Source organism: Solanum tuberosum, unplaced genomic scaffold (genome assembly GCF_000226075.1).
Source record: "Solanum tuberosum cultivar DM 1-3 516 R44 unplaced genomic scaffold, SolTub_3.0 scf00268, whole genome shotgun sequence".
Taxonomy (NCBI): Eukaryota; Viridiplantae; Streptophyta; class Magnoliopsida; order Solanales; family Solanaceae; genus Solanum; species Solanum tuberosum.
Genome location: NW_006239190.1, coordinates 527,042 through 546,505, shown reverse-complemented (window position 1 = coordinate 546,505; position 19,464 = coordinate 527,042). Strand labels below are relative to the sequence as shown.

General features: G+C 34.9%; 1 protein-coding gene across 1 annotated transcript in view; it reads left to right on the top strand.

Moving 5' to 3' along the window:
• The first annotated feature begins 17,434 nt into the window (after nucleotides 1–17,434).
• Nucleotides 17,435–19,464, top strand: part of LOC102596687 (polyadenylate-binding protein 1-like) — a 20,102-nt gene continuing 18,072 nt past the window's right edge. The window contains exons 1-2 of the mRNA XM_006358122.2: nucleotides 17,435–17,741; nucleotides 17,848–17,950. Of these exons, the coding sequence (XP_006358184.1) occupies nucleotides 17,601–17,741; nucleotides 17,848–17,950 (244 nt within the window). The 5' untranslated portion in view covers nucleotides 17,435–17,600. The remainder of the gene's footprint in view (nucleotides 17,742–17,847; nucleotides 17,951–19,464) is intronic.

The following is a 19,464-nucleotide window of genomic DNA, read 5'->3' as shown; positions in this document are numbered from 1 at the left end:
CTCATGATTTAGGGTTTAAACGACGTATCTTAGGGGTTAAACGAAATAGGAAAAGACCAAAAGACCCCTGACTTAATTGCTGTCGGAGTGACTGACGGATTGGACCTACGGTCCGTCACTCAATCTACGGTCCGTCGATTGGGTCCATAGGTCGAGTCTGCCCGACATGACTTCACTAAAATGAGAATAACTTTTTATTCGGAGGTCGAAATTTAGCAAACTTGGTGGCGTTGGAAAGATAAGTCAATTATATATGATATCATAGGTCATGGGATACCTAATTCATTTTGTGCTAAGATTTATGACCATCTGAAGTTGACCCGTCAACAATTTTCATCTAACTAGCTGCTAACCCTCATCTACGGTCAGACCTACGGACCGTGGATCGAATAACGGTCCGTGCTGGTCGACCATAGTTCATGTTAGAGGTTGGGTAAAGGAGATCTCGATCCACGATCACACACCACGGACCGTGGTTTGATCTACTGATCGTGGGTCTGTCCGTGAGTCGGGACTTAGCTAATTTTTCTGAGCTGGTTTGGGGAGGGGTTGCAGTGGTGAACCACGGACCACCAGCACGGGAACGGTCTGACCTACGGTCCATGGATGGTGACCGTAAGTTGCACCTGCAACTTCTCAAAATCTGCATTTTTGGTCTGTTTCGGATACGGGGTGTTACACTATCCAAAACATCATAATCCAAACTTTTTTGAAAGTGATATTTTTCGTCAATATGGAAAATAAATTCTTAAATTTGCATAATCTAATTTAATTGTCCTTTTTTGCACCTTCAAATTTTAGCGGGTCATTCTCATAAATGCCCCTATTTCGGGATGGTATTTATATTTGTCCCTCAAATTGGTGGTATTCAATTTTTATCCTTGACATTAGGTTATGTTTTCGTATCATAATATAACACAAGTTATGTCTTACAAGGCATTACAAGTTATCCTGCTTATTCCTACAACATTTATGTCATTAGAGGCATAAGTTCAATTAATAACCCACAAGACAAAAGTTCTCTAAACTTATGTCGAATAAATTATATAATACACAACTTAATTCGTACAGACCAAGGATGGACAACACAAAATTTCTCTAAGCTAAGTCTTGCGAAATTATATCAAAGATAAGAAAACTTTGGTCAACATATATTCATTGAATGAGTAGCAGAGATAAAAAAAAAAAAAAAAAGATTAAAAACCACCCAAATATAATAACAACTTGTGTTAGAATTAGACTCCCAAAATCTTGAGAATAAGAATCTATATACCAACGAACTTGAAAATTAATCTGAATGTAGAATTATTTTATCATAAAAAATAAGATGATATCCAAATTTGTTATCAGTCGCAAAGCATGGTACATTCATAACTGGATTCAAAATAAAAACAGTTAATTAGTGATACTAACAAGAATGTGATTCTAAAATTGAATTTTGTGGGTTCAAAATCATTATTTTCTTTGCTCGGAACATGTAAATATGCATATAACAATATTCATGTAAATCCAAACAAGTCAGGTTCTGACTATATAAGAAACATATATGCATATTAAAATATTAAAGTAAATTCACACTAAAATCAATCAATTGTAGAACCTGGATGTTCCGATCGAATCAAAAAAGATTTTGTTGCTCAAACTGATTAAGCATATCTTCTGTGGAAGACAACTTGTAGACATCTTTACTTAAACTTCTTATATCTTCAAGAATTTCTGGTGTGGCGGTTGCAACTGCAAGTTCACCTAATCTCTTAGATCATTCTGTGTTTCGACGATTGGCAAAAGGAACGTTTTCCTCCAAACGTCGATAATTTTCAATGTATCCATAGTTATCTCCGAAATTCAACATCACTTGTTGAGCAACCGCCTCATTTTTTACATTACTAGTTGTCACTGGTTCATTCTTTGATGTAATTACATCAACATAACTACTTTTTTGTGAACCAATTCGAAAGGGATCGGTCTTAAAAGTAGGATGAGATTTTTTGTAGAACAACAGGTCACTTGTCTTTCTATCCCTAACAACTTCTAAAGACGCATTCATGATAATTTTGTGTATTGAACTAGATCTATTTTGTGCGTCTATATATACTACTAGAATTTGTGTTAGCACAAAAAGGCTAATAAATCTATTTCCATTTTAAGTCCAAGCACCAAGATTGTTGGAAAATAAGAATCTAGTCTTGATTCTACTTACTTGGGTAAGTCTGAGCATGCCAATCATTATTTGTCCGTTTATATATCCAATTTGGATCATAATAGTTTTTTTTAGATAAACATTCCTAGTATGAATTTCTCTCATTAAATGATTATTGCCTCAATATTATTACCCAATATTATTGTAATTTCAAAATAGAATTAATACAAAATTTTAGTATTTAAATCTGATACAACCACAATTTATATATATATAAAATCATATATATAATCATTTATTTATTTTCTTATTTTATAAGTGGGAGTTAATCAGCTCCCCGTCAACATGTCAGCATATGGTCAGTGAATTTCTTTTGAGGGTATTTTGGTTTATTTGAGCTTACTTTTGTGCAATACTTGTTTGTTCTTTGTGTTGGAGTACTTTTTCCTGAATCACAATTATCAATAAAATTAATTGTTCCTCTTAAATGTTAAGCTTATCCTATATTTTGAAAAATGGCCTCAAAATGTTAATTTTTGTAAATCTATTAAAATGATGTAGTGCCATTGATCAAAAAATTTATTAACTATAGTTACCGTGAAATACTTTGATCTCTTGACAACTTAGCCCTTTGCTTATATGATTACATGAGCCTTTTTTTTATTTCAATTTTCACCCATCAATGTTTTTTTCTTTCCTATTATTAAAGAAGTATGAGTTAAAAGCATAGGTATCAACATGTCTGCTAGATGTTCTTTTATTGTTTGTGTAAGGATATTTTAGTCTCTTCAAATTAATATGTAATGTGTCTCATTATTGTAAAAAAACTGTAAGTTTTCTAGGAACCCCCTCTCCTTCTCTCTTTTATTGTAAAAGAAACTGCAAGTAGATTATGGTAAGAGATACATATATATTTTGGAGTTAATATCCTAAACCAATCACTCAACTTTAACAATTTATTTAACAAAGTCATTAAATTTTATTTTATATCAATAAAATTATTTAATTTAGGTATTTGTATCGATAAAACCACCCAACTAAATTTTTCATTACTTTTTTACAATTTGAGAAGATGTTCTCCTTTTGCATATCATTAATTTCAAGTAACTCACCAGTCATGAACATGATGACTTATCAAAAAATATAAGGGCCATTAAATTTTTACTTGTTAATCAATATATTTAGTTTGCCAATTGAAATTTAAATATGCAAATAAAAAAAATTAAGTTTCAAACTTCTTGACTATGTATACATTTTCTTAGACATATCTCGTGTTTCAAACAGTACATGTTCTTTGGGTATGTTTAGTATGTTTCATTTGGATTAGCATATCATTTTTGTTTGTTCCTTTGTTGCACTGAAGCAAAGAAAAGAAGAAACTATCTCTATTTTTTGTACAATGAAAAATGTTAATGGATATACAATAGTATTATGCTTCATTTATTAATATCTTAATAAAATGTATATGTCCATTACATAGTAATTATCCTCCATACTAAAATAGTTGGTCCAATTTTATTGTCTAATTTATAAAATTAAGAAAATTTTATTATATCTTCCTTTTTCTATTTTAGTATCAAATAATTATATAAACTAATAATAGTCAATTTAGAATTAGTTTTTATTAAACAAATAAACTATGCACAAGACTCTTGGTCGTCAACATGACCTAGAAACCATATGAGACATGTCTAAACGATCACCATAATTCACATCTAATTTCAACTCACTTTTTAAGTAATTCAGTCCACTCAAGGGTCCTTAAGACCTCCACTACAATGTTTAACATGCAAAATCGGTCTACACAAGAGCCATACCTGCATTAAACACAACAACTCGGCCACTCATGGACAATCATGATAAATACATCACAATTAAATAATTTGGTCACTCATGAAACCAACAAACAAATTGTAAGATGTACCAATCGTGCTACCCTAGCCAACCGATAGTAGAACCTATACAAGGTGTTGTATCTAAGACAACAATAGATATTTCATAGCAAACATGTACTCGAGTTAATTGATATTATGTACGAGGTGTGGTTCCTGATCTAAACATTTAAAACTAGGGCTTATAAGCCTAGCCCATATAAGCCCTTGGCCCTTGAGGCTTGATCGGGGTTGGGCTAGGGTCGGCCCATGGGCCAAAACTTCTTATTTAAGGGTAACTTGCAATAATATCACTAGTATATAATATAATTACTTAATTACAAGCTATGTTGTAATATTATGAATCTTACCAGATTTTGGTACGTCCAGATACATGTATCTCGGAATATATGGACTCAAAATTAGGTTAATTTGTTCTAGATACACTCTATCCAAGTAGATTCACATGTATCTAGGATATATAGACAAATCCCCCGCCCTCGCCTCCCTCCTATCTTGCTTGTCACTCTCTTATCTCAATCGCGTATCTAGTATGTGAGATACATGTTAATTACACTAGATTTTTTGCTAGTGTTATTGAAACAACACCATTGTTTGCCATATTTGATTTGAAAATCTTTTCATTTTCTTGACGTTATAGAATTATAAGTTTGGAAAGAAAAAAAGAAGGGCTAGCCCACCCCAGCTCTCGGCCCTTCTAGGGTTGGGTTGGGTTGAACATTTTCAGGCCCTACTAAATGAAGGGACTGCCCGCCCTAGCCCTTCAAGTTCCTTGGCCGACGAGGCTTAGACCGGGTGGGGCAAGTCCGGCCCTTTTTGATAGCTCTCTATATATATATATATATATATATATTGTTGTAAATAGTTGTAAAAAGAGTTAGAGACCCTTATCATGGGCACTATGAGCTGGTTTTATAATTATTTTGACTATGAAGTAGTTGTGTATATGAGTTCCACAATTTCATATGAATAAGACAAATAAATTATGAACTATTTGTGCTCATCGACATGATAAGTTATAACAAAAACCCAATTGTATAATCGTTGACATTTATAAACGACGTGTGTGTCCTAAATGTTGGTGAATTATACAAAAATATATGTTCTCTTGTTCAAGATATATGCTAAGATGACAAAAATGTCTTCAGAGTACTATGTGTGTGTGAATCCTAAATGTTAAGTGTATTATACAAAAATATATGTTCTCTTATTCAAGATATACGCTAAGATGATAGAAATGTCTTTAGACAATCGCTCATAACCCTCTAGAATCTCTATGGCATTTACACCTTGTGAAGGTTCTTTAAGTCACTAATTAGTTGTACTTATATATTTTATTTGAAAGTTATATACGTTATATGTACATAGTTGCAGTTCATGAGTTTTAAAAAGGCCTATTCAGACCAAAGTCTTAGAATCGCCTTATATATGTGCAATATGTATTAGATAGACTCGACATGAGCCCAGTCGACTCAGTAAATGATAATGGTTATGACTTATATTACACCATCAATGCGGTAATATCGGTGGGTAGATACAATAGTAGCTACAATTATAGTTTAGTACTACACTCAGACATGTTATGTAAGCAGATTTTTATTTAGTTATTACACCTCTGAAATGGTCATCTCGGTCGGGCAACGTCATCATTATGACTAGATTATCGTATAGTTCACTATTAGGACAATATAATGTTTATATGTGCTTACTTGGTTGTATTCACATAGAAAGGTTAAGTTGTTATCAAATTTCAGTTTTTTCAGAGTTCTCTAGTTGTTTCTCTCCTTAACTCTGGTTTAATATCTTTGATATACTTATGTTTACAACTTTCAGTCTTATATACAGTACATGTCCTTTATATTGACGTCCCTTTGTTTGGGGATGCTGCATTCGTATTGCAGGTGCAAGTAGAGGCTTCAACCATCAGTAGTAGGAAGATTGCCTTATGTTTTCAAATTTTATTGTATTGCAACTTTTTCGGTCCAGATGGTTGTGTATGTGGTCTGATCGGCCTAAGGTTATAGTTTCATATATGTTATATAGCTGGTTTCTTAATTTAATTAGTATCGAGGACAATCACGCCCTTCTCGAGTTTTAAGGTGTAACAAGAGAAACGTCCAACATCCCTGGGAGGGTTCCAAGACATGTAAGGTAAGAAAACACCTTCTTATAGCTTGATTCTTCTTTAGCCCAAGTTCAAACAAAAATTCTTCTTAAGCTTCATTTTGTGTCACTCTTATCATTTTTCATTGTGGTTAAAGGATTTTCATTTGAAATCTATTTGATAAGTTCGGTAAATGTTTTGTCTACTTTAAGGTAATGTTTTACAACTACTTTTCTGAACGTAAGTGAAAAACAAGTTGAATTAGCAGAAAACCTCCATTAACAAGGAGCTAACATTGAAGGAGAGAAACTCTCATTGTTTGAGTTCAAAGACTAAGTAATACATCAGGGAAAGGCTAGTATTTATAGCTCATTCCTTTTACAATGAGTAACTAACTTCTAGAATCTACTAATAGAAAGTAGTTATAACTAACTTTAGGAAAAAGACTAATTGCCCTTTATTAATCCTAGCTGCTTTTACTTGTACTCTTCTAGCTTCATTATCAGCTCATATCTTAACATACCCCTTCAAGTTAGGAGGTGTAAAGATGTTCAACACACCTAGCTTGGATACTAGATGTTCATGTAGTATTCTGGACAACTCTTTTGTCAAAATATCTGTTGATTGCTCTTGTGTAGGTAGGTAGTCTATTTTGATCAAGCCTTGTTGTAATCTTTCCCTTATGAAATGGCAGTTTATTTCTATGCGCTTTACCCTCTCATGGTATACTGGATTTGCAGCAATTCGTATGGCAGCTTTACTGTCACTAAATACTTGTATTGGTAGCTAAACATCAACTCCTACCTCTTTTAACATTTCCAAGTAACCACACTAACTCTGAGACTGTAGATGCCAGTCTCATGTATTCATCTTCAGCTGAACTTTTGGACATTATGGTCTGTTTCTTTGCTTTCCATGACACCAAAGACTTACCTATTTTGATCATATACCCTGTAACTGACCTTCTAGTAAGTGGGAATGAAGCCCAATCAGCATCACAAAATGCAGAAACCAGTTTATCTGAGGAAATAGTCAACAGTAGACCTTGACCAGGTTTCTTTTTTAAGTATCTCACCACTTTCAATGCAGCATCCATATGTGACTTCTTTGGTTGCTGTAGAAATTAACTCAAAGTCTGTGTGCTAAAGGATATGTCTGGCCTTGTCATGTTAAGATACAACAGCTTCCCAATTAGTTTTTCATACATTGTCTGATCTGCCAATGGATCCTCAGAATCATCTCTCAGTTTTACCTGCTCATCATATTGTCTTGATGTTAACTTAACATTGACATCAATAGAAGTTCCTGCATGCTTGGTTGTTGTCATACCAACATCAGTTATAAGCTCAAGAGCATACTTCCTCTGATGCATCAATATACCATCTCCTGATCTACTAAACTCAATACCTAGGAAATACTTTAGTTCACCTAGATCCTTCATCTTGAAAGCCTTTTGTAGTGCATGTTTAGTATCTTCTATTAATTCAAGACTGCTACCAGTGATTAACATATCATCTACATAGACTAGCATAATACATATTCCAGCTTCCGAGTTGTTGATGAACAATGAGTAATCATACTGCTTTGCTTGAACTTAAGAGCAACAAGGGCTCCAGTCAGCTTGTGATTTCACTGTCTTGGAGCTTGCTTGAGCCCATACAGTGACTTTGTCAGTCTACAAACCTTCTCCCCTTGACTGATAAATCCTTGAAGAAGCTGCATATAGGTTTCATCCTCCAGGTCACCATGCAAGAAGGCATTAAAGACATCCATCTGATGAATATGCCAATGCCTTGAAGATGCAAAAGAAACATGGATCTCACTGTCACCATCTTAACAACTGGTGAGAAAGTTTTCTTGTAGTCAATACCCTCTTGTTGGCTATACCCCTTAGCTACCAACCTGGTTTTAAACCTCTCAACTTCTCCCGTAGATTTGTACTTAATTTTGTATATCCACCTGCACCCTATAGGCTTCTTACCTTGAGGTAAATCTGTGATCTCCCAAGTGTTGTTGGATTCTAAGGCTTGAATATCATATTTCATAGCATCAACCCACCTAGGATCCTTAACAACATCTGAGTAGGAACAAAGTTCTTGCAGAGATGAGGTAGCAGCTATGTAACATTGATAAGCAGGTGAGAGATGACTATAGCTCATGTAGTTGCATAAGGGATATTTAACATCCTTATTTATGTTGAGAGAGACAAAGTCTTTCATCTATAGAGATTTGTGTGTAGTTCTTGAGGATCTTCTAGTATCAGCTTGAATAACCTGCATAGGAACTTCTTGGACTGTTTCAGTAGCATGAGAAGTGGTCAAGGGATCAAGTACCTCTAAATCAGGTTCTTGACAAGGAGAACCACAAGTAACTGTATCTTCATTACAACTAGGTGTAACAAGAACCTGGTGAGGAAAATCTTGAATGATCAATTCTGGAGCCTGCAAATTATCTACAAACAATGGTTGGCTATCAGGAGTGCTTGTTTGTGAAAAAGGAAACACATCTTCCCTGAATAAGACATCTCAACTGACAAAGAATGATCTAGTAGTAAGATCAAACAGAATGTACCCCTTCTGTATTTCTGAGTATCCCATATGAACTGCAGTTTTAGACCTGGGCATCATCTTATCACGTTCATTAAGAATCTTGGCAAAACACAAGCAACCAATAGTTCTGAAGTGTGATAGTTCTGGTTTTCTACCATATAGCTTCTCATAGGGAGTTTGAAAGTTAAGCACACTACTAGGTATCCTATTAATAATATGTGTTGCAGCTAGCACACAATGTCCCCGGTACTTTAAGGAAATTTTTGCCTGAAATCTTAAGGCCCTTATAACCTCAAGTAAGTGCTTGTGCTTTCTTTCAGCCACTCCATTCTGTTGAGGAGTGTAGGGGCATGATCTCTGGTGAATAACTCCCATCTCCTTAAACACAGTCTCACACACATAATTCACAAACTCAGTACCATTATCAGTCCTTCTCACTTTGATGGTTTTAGCTAACTGATTCTGAACAAATCTTAGAAACAATTGGATGGACATACTCACATCACATTTATGCTTTAGCAGAAACAACCAGGTCATCCTTGAAAAATCATCAATTGTGAGAAAGTATTTATTTCCATTAAATGTAGCAGTGTTATAAGGACCCCAGAGGTCAACATGAATCAAATCAAAGTTGTTTGAACTTCTTATGCTACTAGAAGGAAAAGTAAGTCTTGTTTGTTTAGCATAAGGACAGACTAGACACTTAGACACTCTTACATATACTGTGACTATTCATATCAAACATCCTAGCAAGAACTCCTTAGGACACATGTCCTAGTCTTTGATGCAACAACTTCATATCTGTGGCTATTTGAGCAACTAATAGTGCAGTATCCTTCTTATCACATCCCTCTTTTTCACTAATGTGTTTTTGAGTGTACAAACATCCATCTTCTTCACCAATCGCCTTCACCTTTCCACTGTAAAGTTCCTGGAAAACACAACAATTAGGAAAGAAAGTGACTAAGCACCCAAGTTCCTTTGTTAGTTTGCTCAATGACATCAGGTTGTACTTAAATTCAGGTAGATAGAAGACATTGGAAATGATACTTCTATCTAATAAAGCACAAGAACCAACATGAGTCACCTGTGTAGTGTCTCCATTAGGCAAATACACACCAACTAAGACACCATGTGGTTTGTTGCACCAGTATCTACAATCCACACTTTACTATTTTCAGAAACAAAGAAAGTTTTACCTGTAGTGTGAGCAATATGTGCATGATAACAATCTGAAGAAATAGATTCATTCTTGTTCTGGAAACCTGTGAGGATATGATCATACTATTTCTTTGTAAAAGTGCAGCCCTTAAGAAGTTGTTTGACCTTCATCTCAGCTTGACTCATTGTTTTGGGCCCTTTGGAGTTTTCTATCACTTCATCAGTAACCTGAGTAATATCAGATTTCATTCTCCATCCCGGAACAGGAACATTGGTATTCATACCATATGAGAAGTGAGCTAGTTGATGGTATGAGTCTGAGGAAGTCCCATGTACCTTTCTTTTAGACTTGAAGTCTGGTGGATACCCTACAATCTTATAACAAATTTCTTTGTTGTGACCCTTACAATGACAGAAATCATATATCAAAATGGAATTCTTTTTGAATCTTTGATTTGGTCCTGAAGAAGCACTAGTCTTAGAGAACATAGCTACAGATTCTACTTCAACTGAGTTTAATCCCATGTTATTAGTGACTGAAACCACAACCTTTTGGCATTCATCCCCTACTATCATAGCATATGCATGGTTAGTAGTTGGTAAGGGATTCATCATCAGTATTTGGCTCCTGGCCTGATGATAAGACTCATTCAACCCCATCAAAAATTGATATAATATCTTCCTATTCAAATGAGTAACAAATCTTTTAGACTTGTAACAATTACAACATGGAGCAGGAACTAAAGCTTCAAACTCATCTCATAGTGTTTTGAGCTTAGTGTAGTACACAGACACAGAATCAGTACCCTGATGTAATGAGGTAATGTCCTTATGGAGACTATAGGTTCTAGATCCATCTATCCTGCTAAATCTCTCTTTTAAATCATTCCAGACTTGAAAAACACTGGATGAAAAAGCAATACCACTAATAAGTAGGCTCTTTGACAGTGAATTCATCAACCACGGAAGTACAATTGTATTAACCCTTTCCCATTGTCCTCATAGTTCTTCACCAAACATCTCTTTCATGCAGGATCCATCTACTAGCCATACCTTGTTCCTTCCTAGTAGTGCTAGTGTAATGGAACGATTCCATAGGGTATAATTCTCAACACTAATCAATTGAAAGGAAATAATGCTAACTCCACTAATATCAGCAGGACTAAGGAAGAGAGGATGATTATAATCGATACCTTGTCCAGACAGAGATGCAACATGGAGTGGTGTTGATGTATTTTCATTTTGACCATTGTTGAGTGTTTGATCCAGATCTACAGTTGCTCTGTTAGTTCCCATTTCTCTGAAGCTACAATCAATCACTAGTCACGAAAGCAAAAGAAAAAAAACTCAATTTGAACAACAGATCCTAGCTTCGATCTGCAATTATACTGAAAAATGATGAATCTATGAATTGAATACTCAATTCTTTGATCCAAACACCAATCGCCTTCCACAGAAATTAATATGGGTAGCTCTGATACTATGAACGTAAGTGAAAAACAAGTTGAATTAGCAGAAAACCTCCATTAACAAGGAGCTAACATTGAAGGAGAGAAACTCTCATTGTTTGAGTTCAAAGACTAAGTAATACATCAGGGAAAGGCTAGTATTTATAGCTCATTCCTTTTACAATGAGTAACTAACTTCTAGAATTTACTAACATAAAGTAGTTATAACTAACTTTAGGAAAAAGACTAATTGCCCTTTATTAATCCTAGCTGCTTTAACTTGTACTCTTCTAACTTCATTATCAGCTTATATCTCAACATTTTCTTAGAGTTTCATGGCTCTATATTGAAAATCAATTCCTACAATGTAGACTTCGTTTTGGTGTTATTTCTTAAGTTGCAGTGGTGGAGTGATGTTGAAACTTTGGGGTAATTTGTTGTGATTAATAAATAAAATCTTTTGAATACGATAAGTTTCTTCAAATCATCTCTCTTGTATTTTTATATTGTTTTGTCAGTTTTTGAACCACGAGGCGGCATTTGGATGTCGTCCCTCGGGATAGCCTAGTTGTTATGTTAGTGTGAACTATTTTGATGTGTATATAAATAGTGTTAAGGTTATTGTGGAATGAAAGATTAGTGCATCTCTTTTAAGAGTCACGTACATAGTCTATGGATTGAAAGAGCATGATGTATGCCTTGTTATATTACCTCGGCAATGTACCACTTTTGTGAGATATTGATAGCTTCTTCTTGTTGTTATTAGTTGTTGGCTTAGTAGAAATTGTGATATTGTAATGTCCCGCAACTTCAAAGCATAGATTCGAACCTTTCTCTGTATGCATATAAACTCGAACCTAATAATTTTTAAGTTGTACATGTATGTTAAGGTCCTTGGCTAAGTATAGTAAGTGTATCAGATGTGGTTTAGGATCTTAAGAGACCTCACACACCAAGTCAAGTTCAAAACATTTCTATCGGCTACGTTTTCACATGAGTTCATACAAGAGCCAACTTCAAATGACTACATCTCTCAAAATATAAAGAGACATGCAATTCATAATCTATCAAATTGAAGGTCTATGAGTGTTCTTTCCAATGCCACCAGGTTTACATCAATTGGAGTTCAAAGTATAACGTTATGATCGTTTTACCGGAGACGCTACAAGTTGTCACTATGTGATGGGGACTGTGACAGCCTGTCAGACCTGACCATTATAGTAAGTCAAAATAATCAAATTTTTGTCAGTTTTGATGGTCCAAGTAATGGTCTGTCACCCAAGCGATGATCTGTCACCTAGACTACGTCAAACAACCAAATTTCACCAATTTTTGTTTTTATCCTTTTAGGGTATTTTTGTCCCAAAAACCTTTAGAGAGTAATCCAAATGACCCTAAACATGTAGGAAATCATTTTTTTTCATTAGTAAACCCTCTCATTCACTCCTAAATTTCTACTCTCAAGAACTTCAGGAAACATCAAGGGTAGGGTTCATCTTCCAAGTTTCTCCATCAAGCTTCATCACTAAGGTATGTAAGACGTTAATGAGAAATTCTTTTTATGCTCATGTCCAAGATTTCTCAAATTTCATGAATTTAATGTCATAGCTAAGGTTATCAAATCCACTTTTGAATTCATTCACATTTATTACTCGAATACTAATGAATATGAATTCTTGACTAATGTACTTTTTTTTTATACTTAATAATTTTACATTATCATTCGTATGAGTTATTGACATGATATTGTTATGATTTCATAAATATTATATTTCAAAGCATGATTTTAGAGTCTTTATGAAAGTTCTATAAGTCTTTCTCGTGATTTAAGCTATAAACATGATTTTGAAAGATATATTTTAGAAAGATTTGAGTTTTGTCTCACCTTTTATTCATACAAACAAATATTTTACCAAATTATTAGCATATCATATAAGTATATTATTTTGGAAGGATTATTTAGTATCAAGAGGATATGAGTTTAGAAAATTTAAATCCCATAACTACGTGCCACCATAGGATTTTAGTATGCCCCTTTGATGGTCAACTCATTTAGCCCTTTGAGTCTCAGTTAGTGGATCCACATTAGACATACACATTTTATACTCTGGCAAGGTATAGGCTAGCCCACCCAACTAGATCGTAAGTTGGACATTATCAACTCATATGGTATTTGTCAGTTGTGAGAAACTCCCTAGTAAAGCTACTACTACTTTTATATACTTCTATCATCATAAAGATTTTGTTAGAGGTGACTTTTATTCACTTTTTTCAAGATGTATTTCATCTATTTTGTTTTACCTTTTGATTATGTCTAGTGCCATCTTACATACTTAGTACATTACACGTACCGACCGCATACTTTTCTCTGTGATGCATCATTTTATGATGTAGATTCAGACGTTCATTCTCCGACTCGTGGCTAGACAGGATACAACTTTTCGGTCAGCAGTTGGTGAGTCCTCCTTATTCGGGGACTTCATGGATTAGATAGTAGTCAGACTTATTATTAGTTTTGTTATTTGTTTTAAGGTAGTTGAGGGTTATCTCCCGACAAACTTATTTCTTTCATTCTAAACCATAGTAGCATTGTTCAGACATTAGTTGCTCAGTTTCACAGACCTTTTTTATTAATTTACTCAAACTTATAATTAGTACATGTTTCATTTAACTAAGTTTTATATTTCACTCCTATTTCATAAAATGTCAAATCAGTTCATTAGCAGCATGAAGTACCAGGGGTCCTCTTGGGTTCATCTGTGATCTTGAGTGTCGGTCACACCTAGAGTGTAACTCGGATTGTGACATAAGTTGTTGTTGATTTAAAGTGGGCTGATCGTAATGACAACCTTAGTGCCTTATCAATTAATTATGACTTACAACCTTATTGGTTATCACATTGGTTGTGTCACGATTATTTGGTCAAACATCACAAAGACACTTTAAGACATGTATTTAAAAGATATGTTAATGTTTTAATTTCTCATCTAGCATTATCCTGATGGCCTAAGATTGTTATGACATGTATACCGTCGTTAGAATTATATTATTACCCCATTGAGTTAGCTACTATAACATGATATAATGTTTATCGATAGCACTTTATTATTGACTTAGTTGCCTAGAAAAACATGTAATGATTATGTTTAGGTCGATCACTTGTGATTACTTTCTATTGTTATGATGTTTTTATCGTGTTTCTTCCGCCTATGAGCTTATTCTATCCTTAATAGACATAGACATTACAAGAGTTTAAAGCGTACTAATTAACTAATACACCGGGCTTATGGGTCGGGTAGACTGATCCTATGAAGTAGGTAACTAAATCGAGCCTATGGGTTGGGCAGACTACACTTATGGGTTGGACATGTTGTAGTTACGAGCTACAATTATATTGTACCACAGATCCTAAGAGTTGTATTGATTCACGACGGATACAAGTTCAGTTCCAATGATCACTAGGTTCTAGGTAAGGGGTCCAATGGTGGTACTTAATGATTATTTATGTTTGCTAGGGCTTTTGGTGATTGTGTGCTATTTGTACTTGTCGGGATTATAGGGGATAGGTCAGGTTATTGTTTGCTACATATTTATTTACTGTCTTATTGCAGGAAAGTAAGGTGTTTTACTTTTATTTTATTCCACCATTTTCGTTTTGTTCTTATACTTTAATTTCAACTTTTAGTTTGTCTTGCATGCTCGATATACTATTTTGTACTGATGCTTTTTTGTCCAAGGCCACTACATACATGTCTGCAGGTCGTGAGCAATGATCAAATAGATCTCCTGCCTATCCAGCTAGTTGGTTAACTTCTCTTTTCCTAGGGTCTCTAGAGTCACAAAAGTTTATCTATTTTGTTGTTTATAGATGTTGGGTAGGTTGAGGACATGTCCTGACAAGGTATTGTATTTATAGAGGCTTGTAGATTAGTGTATTCGGTTATATAGATACATTATTGCCCACGTTGGCTTTGTTTGTTGGTTACCATTTTGATAGTCGTTTTGACTTATTGTTTAGATTTACTGTTGTACAATGTCCTGTTGTATTGAATTATAGTGTATATACATATTTTAAACTTATGTATATAGATCATGGAGGTCCTAACAATCCTCATAACGTGTATGTTTTCCTAGATATAATGTTGTCCTCAACGATCCAAAGAGGACTCGTATGCTAATTGTTTATTGTTTTAATGTACTGTTGGGAGTAATTGTTTTCTTTGTAGAGCATTTGACAGGGGACTTGTTGATCACGGGTTTATTATTGAGTCAGGATATACTTGTTTGTATCTTGATTGTGTGTGGTTGCTATGTGTTGTTCGCAAATAGTTAAGTGGTGTTGGCTTAGGCCTAAGTTTGACATTAGATGCTAGTTACGTCTATCGAATTTGGGGTGTGACATCATATTGAATCCCACTAGTAATTTGGTTAGCAAAATTATTTTGTTCATTAATTCCATCTGCTCGAAAAACCACTTGTGGATGATGTTGGTTGAGCTACCTTGATCGACCAACACATGCTTAACATTAAAATTAGCATTGTTCAAAGAAATTACCAGAACACTATTGTTCGGGAGTTACAAACAATCCATATCATACTCATTAAGGATGATTGCTTCGGCGTCGAGGTTTCGATCTTGTCAAACATTTCCGATAATTAATTGATACTTTGGCCTTCTTTGTAGTCAACATTGTCACTCCACTAATTTTCTCTCCCTTAATAATCATGTTTATTTCTTTTTGGTCGGTATAGCTCGCATGGACAAATGTGTTTTCCATACTTTCATCATTTTTATGTCCCCTACAATAGTCCTCTATCACTTTAGCTCTAGATTCATACCACTGGTACACCTCACCCTAAGATTCGACCTCGAGGTCCCTCAAGCTCTCAATTAATAATGAGACAGTGGATGAGCTTTTGAGGTTCAGTCCCTCCATAAAAACTTTGACGATCTGTTCTCCTAGAGTGTCTTCTGGAATCTTGCGATAAAGTCCACGACCAGTTCATAACCACTATGGCTGATTTAATAAATGCCGGCTCACCCTGGTCGTGCCTGCACAATTTTGATGCTTGTCTTAGCACGAGCATCTAGAAGCGATCCCAGTTTGTAGTTCGATCGAGTGTGTATCCTTACAAACCCTATTTGAATCTCTTCCCTGAGTATTTCTATCGAGCAGTTGGTCATGCTGGGTATGCCTTTTGTTAGGCTGTCTCTCCCATTTTTATAAAACCAATATTTCAGTGAGTGTCTTTCGGAGACCTTCAACTTTTACTTTTTTATTGTTTGTAACACAACTCGTTAGAGATCTAAGCATGTTCACCATTAAGTGTAAAACATTTATCGAAGTCGCATATCTCTATTTTCATCATAGAAAATTCTTGAGGAAAAATAGTTAAATTAGCTAGAAAAGAAAGTTGGTAGAGTTAAATCAACAGAAAGTTTCTTTGACCCCATGGTGGCGCCAAATTGTGTACCCTAAAAATGGTATAATTGAATTTATATGAGGTTAAGTGCACACGTCTAAATCAATCTAACTATTTTTAAGTTTGTTTACTAGTAGTTTGAATATCCATTGAGTAATACATGAAGTAAGTAAAATCGAGATAATAAAGTAAATATATAGATCCAAATGTTCAGATGTATATATTCCTCTCTTGTCATTGATGTGTTTCTTCCCTTCTCTTCGAGGGTGTATTTCCGAAGGACCAATTTACCGAGTCTTACCTTCCAACCACACCCTGCCAATTTGTATTTATTCTTCTTAATGTCACGTGTAACAAACAAGTTTCACGTTTCACCCAATACTCCCAATACAATTTCAATGTTTATGAACTATAATTTGCTCATTTGGTAAGATTTGTATAAGAATCGAGAAAATTTGCTAATCTTCACAAATTATGAAATTTTTATATTTGTGAGAAAAATACAATATAAAAAATTCAAACATGTCCAAATAAAATTTCAAACTTCAAATTGATTTGTTAAATTTGATTTTTGGATATTTTTACACCCTCAAATTACTAGAGTTCGTTAACCTGAAGTAAACCATACTAGTTTATTACCCTTCATGCCCCAAAAGTTAACTGAAACAGCCTATAAGGAGTGTAAAAAAAAAAAAGTAAACAATATAATAGGATAGTTTCACTTATCATCCTCTCCGTCGATCACCGACCGACTTATTGCCCCCTAATTCCAATCCCCATATTAGAAAACCTAGAAAAATCAATTTCACTCCTCCGCCGTCTGCCGGCCCTACTCCGCCGTGACGGAACACTTGTGTTGTAATACAGTTAGAGAGAGAGGAGATGGAGCACCAGGACAATGAATACGATGATGAACACGAGCACGAGGTTTACGGAGGAGAAATACCTGATGAAGAAGGAGAGATGGATGCCGAGTATGACACATCTGCTGCTGCTGAATCTGAGGATGACCCTAATGCTAAGGTTGTTAGCTTTATGGATTTGAATTTGAATGAATTTGTTTATTTTAATGTCTTACTGGTATTTTAGGTGTGTAACCTTGATTTATTTTATTATCTGGTGTGTATAGGAGTTAGAGAATATGAAGAAGAGATTGAAGGAGATTGAGGATGAAGCAGGTGCTCTTCGCGAAATGCAGGCTAAGGTCGAGAAGGAAATGGGCTCTGCACAAGGTTTTACTCATTTGGCAGTATTTTTCGAATACTTTGCACTACTCACATGTCTGGAAACTCCAATCCTAACTTAAATTAAGAAATACCCCTTGATCCTTGCAGTGCCAAGCCAGATACACTCTCATTACACGATATTTTCTTCTTCTTTTTTGTTTTAGAAAAAGGATTAAATGAATCTGTCACTGATGAATGGATCAAATTTATGATCGTTGGCCTCATTTTGTTTTGTCTTTCTAATTAAGTTTATTTGTCCCTGTAAGTAGTGGCCTATGCTCCCTTTTATAAAAAAGAAAGGAAAAAAAAATGTAGGGGCTTATAAGGTCTTATCGAGGTGATGGAGAAAGAGTGATTATTCTCATGAAAAATATGATGTGTTAACTAAGAATTCTCCGTTGCAAGAGGTAGAAACATGAAGGTGGTTAGGTGTTCATGCAGTTGACTCTGTATTAGACATTGGCATAGGTTGTATTGCTAGTGCTGTACAACTTAACTTTACATGCATTTTCTTTTTGCTCTAGTTGATAACGAACACAGATATTGGTGAAATTTTGTCCAATTATTCATTTAAACTGCTTCCTCTCAGTACTTGCAAGAGGTCTGCAGACTAGGCAAGGTAGTTGCCATTCGTGTGGTCACAACTGCTGATTGTTTGTGACCATACTGTTAAGTTTCATAGCACAGAATCATCAATTTCAGAATAAATTTTTTCTTTTTAGTTAGAGCTTGTAACGGATCCCTGAAAGTGCAAACAGTATAATAAATAATTAAAGTGAAAGAAATACAAAAAATCTAAGCTTTACATTTTGGTGAAGAAAACTTGATCCAAGTGCACAGGTCTATTGCTGGGAAGCAAGTTTCAAAGTTGGGACGAGAGCTCCATTTGTGGTTACTGTATTATGTGAATCAGCAAAGGAACAATGTTTATATATAGATATGTTGACTTTGAGTATATCATGTTTGGGTGGGTTGCTTCTATTAAGTTTTTGCCAGAGCTTGATCTGGTTCCTGTTGTCTTGAGACTACTGTTAAGTGTAATCCCTCTGAAATTGCTATTAAGATACTTTTTATTCATAAAGTAAAGGATTTCATTTCAGGGGCATCAGGAAGATGCCAAGTTACAAAAGAAATAGACTGTTTGCTCCAGTACATGAAAGGTAAAAAAAATACATTTGTAGCACCAGTACATGGAGTCTAAGCTAAAACTACGGAGCTTACAAAGTCTAAAAACATGTTAACACTATTAACACTTAACAGGTGTGAGAAAATTCCAACTGAACAAACCAACTAGACATTTAGCCTTAAGAGAGTAAGTAGGAGTTGAGACACCATTAAAGCAGCTGTGATTCCTTCCGTTCCATATTACTCATAAAAATGACTGCTAGAATCATCCTCCAAATGTTCTTGATGGATTTGTCAACTCTCCAGAATATCCACTGGTGTAAGACTCCTTCATAGACTTAGGCATGCTCCAAGTAGAGGCGGATCTAGGATTTTGACCCGGGGGGGGGGGGGGC